Genomic DNA, 6,656 nt, shown 5'->3' on the forward strand with positions numbered 1-6,656 from the left:
CTGTCTATGGTAACCAGGGCTGCAAACATATATGTATATGTTGATTTAAAATGGCGAAACGCACAACAAAACTTGTAACGGCTGTTTTTTCCCATGAGTACGAAATTGATTAATTTTCAATATAATACGTGACGGGGTATATAGAGAGGAAATTGATATTTATTTTTAGCCGACGATAGCCATCCATCGGAACTATAATTACAAAGGTCCGTTTTAATGGTATTAACTCATGGTCCCAAGGACGTACGCAGCTTCTTCCAAAAGGGGGAGGCCAAAAAATTAGAAATTTGATTCAATAATGCACGGTGCGAAAAAATAATAACTTATGCATATCGGTCAACAGAAAAACTTCAACAAATCCAACTCAGTTCCATTTTAAAGCGATATAGTGCGCCATAATAATGAATGTGTGATCGACTTCAGATTGTGAAGTTTTTTCTAAAGATTTGGGGGCCGGGATCAATATCCCCCTCTTCCCTCTGCATACGCCCTTGGTCCGCCCCAGAAACGTAGTTTGTTTTATTTGTTGTTTCCATTTTAAGTGGAAAACTATCAATTTCTACAAACGAATCGGAACAAATTTGGCTTTGCTCTATTTATGAATACATAATAGATGTATAACATCGAATTAAAATAAATCAATATATTATATCAATATTATTGACAATGTATTTGTCCAATAGATAAAAAATAAGCTTATACTATGGGATAACTACATTCGGTTGCAATGCCGCAGAAATTCTTGCCGCGGGGCAGTCGGAAGTAGCCCTCTTCGCCCCAAGCAGTGCCCCACGAATTCTTGACAATCCAATAGTCCTGTCCCTTTTCGGTACCGTAGCCAACAACAAGGATGGAATGGTTAACTTCGCCTTTGTTGCACTCTTCGTCGGCATAAATGCCGCTTTTATACAGAGTTAAGCTTTCAAGTCCGTACACTGAGCACGCCAGGGGACCCAAGGTAGCAATCGCCTCCTTCATTGCCTGTTCGTCTTTAGGAGGAATGACGGCAAAGCCAGTTATCTCGGCGCCCGAGAGTTCGCTCTGGTATTTGCAGGTATCCCTTTTGTCCAGATACGGATACTTTTCGCCAACTGCAAGTCCTTGCTGCAATTTGTTTTTCAAAAATATTTAGTTATAATACAAGTGCTGAGGCCCAAAACGTACCTGGTTTGTAACAAACTCGAAAGCGTACTCTTGATATCCGCCATCGCATCCGGCAAGACCAATATCTTCCTTGCCGCAATCAATCAAATTCTGCTCCGAAAGGTTTGGCAGCTGGCCGGACTTACGGAAAACATGCCCTTCGATGGCGCCAGTTGTAGCGAATGACCAGCAAGATCCGCATTCTCCTTGGAATTTGACGGGCGTGACGCCGCCTTTCTGTCGCCAATCAAAGGAGTCGGGCACTGGTACATTCTTCTTCTTGGCCAATTGGCGATGGCGTTTGGACTTCTCCCTAAGAGTAGCATATAAATATACAAAAAATATTGCAACTAAACAACGAAGTGCTTACTCGCCAGCCGACGATTTCCTATTTCCAGTAAGTTGCTTGAGGAACTCAGCATTTGTCAAATCTGCAAAGACATTAACGGCCAACTCGTAGGTTTTTGTTCCTCTCCTGAAAGCCTCGTTACTAGCATCAACCAAATTCTTGTGCGCACTGAAAACACCCTCTCGAAGAGTCTGCTCGGCAGCTGTGGCGTACGTTTTACCAGTTTGCGCCTGTACAATATTATTTAGATATTAACCAATGTCTGAATGAAAGTACTGCCGGCAGTTAACTTACCACAAAGTCACCAAAGTTTTGGACGTTTGTAAGGAGAGGAGGCGAGGGCAAGCGGCCAGCAATATTACTTAGCCCTTGTTGAAGTCTGTTGGCAACATTTGCTCCGGGCACTCGATTGCCAAGGTTTCCAAATCCGCCAAAGCCTCCAAACTGGGCTGACGTCAGTCCCATTAAAAGGGGAAGCAGCAATAAAACTTTCATGTTGATCTGAAGGATGAACAAAATATATAAATAATCCAACTGCTATAACATTTTCCCCGGAAGAAACTGTGAAGTGTAACCAAACCTATTTGGTAAAATACGGTCACTCTATTTGTAATGAAGAAATCTAAATTATTATCTTGTTTTTTTTTACGATTTGCTTGTAGACAACAATTTAGCAACTCTATTATTCTTGTGATTTTCTTTATTATTTGTTCAATGATTTAGATTTGTAGCGGATTCACCATTTATATGCCATTATTTGTTAATTGAATAAATAAATAAATAAATATGGCATCTGAGTGAAATTTTATAAACTCATACTTTTCTAAGTAGACTTTTCATTCTTTATTAACATTTCTTTACATGACAAATTACTTTTCTTTGAACTCCACACGATGAAGCCATTTAGTTACTATTGATGTGACAATAATTGGATTGAAAAAAAGTCGGGCGAGTCTGACAAATAATTTATATCACAAAAAGTGACCACTTCTATACAATGTTGGAAATAGTTTATATATGGATGTTTGGTTGGATTTTAAAGATATGCGGGCTCATACTGACGGACATGTGTCTACATTTGATTTTTTTATTCAGACAATAAAGTATAGCCTTCATGCTTTAATTATTATAAGTACTTAAATGTGATTCTTCCAAGAAAATTCGTGCTTTTGAGCGTCGGGTATAGTTGTAATTAGACATTGTTGGCATTTATACTACATAGTTAAACCAGACTGAGTTAAACACAATGGGTTACAGGTTGGTTATTGTGCCCGATTTAAATCATTTTAATCATCTTTGACTTTTTTTGTGTTTCTGAGCCGAACCATTAATTTGCAAAAAGAAAAATCGGAAAATTATTCAAGTAGAAGCCTTTGTTTTAGTTTAGCATTTTTATGTGTTTTTTGAATGAAATATCTTTAACTTGTATGCACAATATTTTCCTATTCACTATTTGGTGTATTTTTTCGCACTGACTCTCGGCGGCATCTATTCCAAATTGAACATTTGATATTATCACTGCTCATTAAATGCATAGTAGCATATGAAAATACATATTCATATAAGACGACGCTTTGTATTGTATGTTTGTGAATCTGGAAAGCCCGAGAGGCGGCTCGGCACCGAGTTAAAAAAGTTCAAGGCGATTAAATGCAAAATATGACGCAATTATTATCAGCAAATCAAAGTGCAACACAAATGGCAAACAGATTAAACAAAAACTGGTTGAGTATGCAGGTATTATTGCATAACTTTCTTTTTTCAAACACGCACTTCTCACACTTCTCTTGATTTAGAAACACTCTCTCACTGCACTAAGTTGGCCAGAATATTATTAATTAAAACCGAATCCACTTAATGCCAAGTAAGTAGTTGGCAAGACTAACCTTCCTCCGGCACTCCAGCAACATCAGTGTTTTTAGCAAACGGCAGTAGCTCAGCTTTTATACCAAATCGGGTCTCAAGTTTGTGTTATCATGCAAATTTAATTAGAAATGTGAAAAATAAAATAATAAACTTGTCTACTTGTTCGGATGAAGCCGGTTGATGCATCAAATCGAAATATAAATCACAAGCCTAGTGATTAACTTTAATATTGAAATGAGTTGATTATAAATTTCAGTTCTGTTATAAAAACAAAGGCCTGCGACTGGTTTGGTGGTTTTAAAAATTAATTAGCGCGCTGTACACACATACGGGTATACAAACGTTCTACAAATTAAAAGAAAAAAACAACAAAGATGTTTGAATATACATATGTATTAATGTTTATCTGTATCTTTTCTTGACTTTATCGGAACTCGTTCTACGAACGACTTTTATTTAAGTGTAGCGTTACAGTTTCAGATTATACTTCTTGGTTAATTGGCAAGGGGATTCCTGATTAGTTATCTGTGGCGCTATTAAACCTGAAACGTGTTTTAATAAATATGCTAACATGTTTGCGGACAGATATGCTTATATCTTAATTATGTCAAAGAAAATTAATACGTTTGATGAAATCATACACTTGATGTTGACTATTCAGTTTGTTATGCTCGTGTACCCCTCACAAATAGGGTACTATCGCATTTCAGTGAACTTGATCTTTGTATATTTCCCTGTTAATAAATTGCACAACTAATTTGTTTAGTATTAACAGTATTACAGTGTATTTTATGAATCTATTTCTATAATCGTTGATTTGTTTAACATTTCTATCGCATTACTTAGGCATACTGGCATTTCTATTTATTTACAACACACCCGGCAATTCACTTCTCAAATATTATAAGAATTTTTAAACTATATTAGCATATTATTTCTATCTTCCGCTTGTTGAAGGGGCCTGGCGTATGGGTGCTGGCTCCTGGGGCTCCTCATGAATCGGTGTAGCATCGCGTAGATATATGAAGGGCAGCCTCAAATCCAATGGTGGGGCTGCCTGATTTTTTGTCTTTTCAAAACCCTTGAAATGGTAAATGAGAATCAAATTAATTAATTACCAAGTATGGGTTTTTCAAAAATCATCTTACAGCACTTGGACCATTCTCCGCATGTCCCCCTTGGGCCGCGACCAATCCCAGAGTTATGGTTAAAACAATCATGATTGCAATCTTCATTTTGAAACTTAATTCCCTTTTTCAAACTTGCGTACTTGATAACACTCTGTTTGCAATGATTCTGATACTGCTGGTTGGCTTTAATTTATATAGCTGGGGCTTCAAATATCGATTGGACGGCACCTTTCTCCTTGAAATGCCGGCAAACGGGAACACACAAATTTGTTTTTATTATTACGACCTGACTTGACAACACAGAACTTCCTGGCCATGAATCATTGACTTTTGAGAAAAAGAGGGCCATGTGACTTACACACGCTTAAATGTACATATACGTTTACATTTATTGACTCGTTAGTGTTGTTTTTTTTCATTATTTGTATTGGCCCTCAAATACCGATCCTGTCGAATTAACAATTACTATATAGCTGTCAGTCGAAGCGAGGGGAGCGAGTTGGCCGGAGACGGGAAAATGTTCGGAACATGTTTGCTAACATTAGGATGTAGGTCTTAATTATTTTTACCTCCTATCTGAAGATAATATATGCAACAAGCATCTTTTATACCGAATACCTATAGCTGTACGAATTTCAATACTTTTCGAATCAGTCATGACAGTCAGGGACGCCAAACTTGGCATTTAGACATCTGTTATCCACAAGAAGACCGATATTTATATATAAATATTAATACATGTCCATATCGATTGTCAATTAAAGGAGGAGATTGTCAGAGCTCCGGCAGCTTAATTAAATTACTACATGTGTTCTTTTATGCATTGAAAATTATGGAAGATTTCTAGTTACAAATACTTTTCATATTTGAAAAAGTAAAGTTAAGTTAAATGAATGCTTCTCAACACTCATATTTATTTTATTTAGTACTTATTAGTTAGCATACTTTTCTTATACTCAGTAATAAATAGAACGAAATACTAGATCAATCAGGTTTAAGTTAATCCCGTTCTAAATGCAACATTTAAACGTAATTTTCGAACTGGTATTTAATTAATGTAGTATGAAGCAATCTGAAAAATATAATAGTAGCAATTATCATTATTGATGAAATCATTTCTTAATACATCGCTAAGTATATCAAGTACTGATTTTTATTGAAACAAGTCCAAGAAGCATATTATTAAATTGCTGATCTGGAATCATGCTTTCAGTAGTCAACGACTTTATTGATTGATTTCATGATTTTTTATACCCTGTACCCGTAGGGTAAAAAGGGTATATTAGGTTTGTGCAAAGTATGTAAAATGCAGAAGGAAGCATCTCCGACCCCATAAAGTATATATATTCTGAATCAGCATGACGAAAGAAATCGATCTAGACATGTCCGTCCGTCCGTCCGTCTGGATGAACGCAAGGATCTCAGAAACTATAAAAGCTAGAATAACCAAAGTTGGCATCCAGATTCTCCTAGGTCCGAGAAAGGACGAGTTTATTTTTTTTTTAAATTTTCCCCCCCTTCCCCCGCTACAGAATTTCGTCGATGGCTTCCACATTTCAAATGCTACCTGAACCAAACTTTGCACACATAATTTATACATATTTATCTACTGTTGTTTAAATTTTATATAATTCGGTCAATTCTAAGAAAAGTTATTAGCGAAACAAATTCTGGCCAGTACAACCCCCCCAAACTGCAGCAACAAGTTCGCTCTTCTTCTTCCCTTTTTTGCTGCTGCTTTGGGCGCATATAACTCAGTGACGGAAGTTTACCTGGGTACAGGGTATTACACTGTCGGGCTTGCTCGACTGTAGTGTTCTCTCTTGTTTTCTGTTATTAGTAGCGGTTTTCTGCGGTGTTAAAAAACTACATAAGTGTGTATGCGGGAAATAGTTTGCAAAATAATTTTAGAAAATACTGTCTTGGATGTTATCATTGTTACATTTATATTGATACGAAAATAAATAAAAAAGTCGAATTTCTAATTTCGCCCTTTATTGTAAAGTTTATTAAAAACCAATCCATTAATAAACGTTTTAACATATTATCATAAAATATTGTAGCTAGTATTTACGTTTTTAATGTATTCTTTTTTATACTCTGTACATGAAATGTACAAGAGTATATTAGGTTTGCGGGAGCTGAAAAATGTAACAGGCAGAAGGAGG

At 36.3% G+C, this 6,656-nt stretch overlaps 1 protein-coding gene across 1 annotated transcript; it reads right to left on the bottom strand.

Moving 5' to 3' along the window:
* Positions 1-623: 623 nt before the first annotated feature.
* LOC115621705 (cathepsin L1) lies at positions 624-3,417 on the bottom strand. Its single transcript, XM_030515415.1, has 5 exons — positions 3,379-3,417; positions 1,787-1,993; positions 1,514-1,722; positions 1,165-1,456; positions 624-1,104 (listed from the first exon to the last, which is right to left on the bottom strand). The coding sequence occupies exons 1-5, from the start codon at positions 3,400-3,402 to the stop codon at positions 697-699; spliced, it is 1,140 nt and encodes a 379-aa protein (XP_030371275.1). The 5' UTR covers positions 3,403-3,417; the 3' UTR covers positions 624-696.
* Between the last annotated feature and the right edge of the window lie 3,239 nt (positions 3,418-6,656).

The sequence above is a fragment of the Scaptodrosophila lebanonensis genome, unplaced genomic scaffold, assembly GCF_003285725.1.
Source record: "Scaptodrosophila lebanonensis strain 11010-0011.00,11010-0021.00 unplaced genomic scaffold, SlebRS2 tig00000001-arrow-pilon, whole genome shotgun sequence".
Taxonomy (NCBI): domain Eukaryota; kingdom Metazoa; phylum Arthropoda; class Insecta; order Diptera; family Drosophilidae; genus Scaptodrosophila; species Scaptodrosophila lebanonensis.

Bases quoted from the DNA above. Each gene is read 5' to 3' on its own strand.
- LOC115621705 (XM_030515415.1), bottom strand. From the start codon at position 3,402: ATGTTGCTGGAGTGCCGGAGGAAG. The intron at 1,994-3,378 runs GTTAGTCTTGCC...TTCATCCTTCAG, and splicing joins TGCTGGAGTGCCGGAGGAAG to ATCAACATGAAAGTTTTATT. The intron at 1,105-1,164 runs GTACGTTTTGGG...AACAAATTGCAG, and splicing joins TCGAGTTTGTTACAAACCAG to CAAGGACTTGCAGTTGGCGA.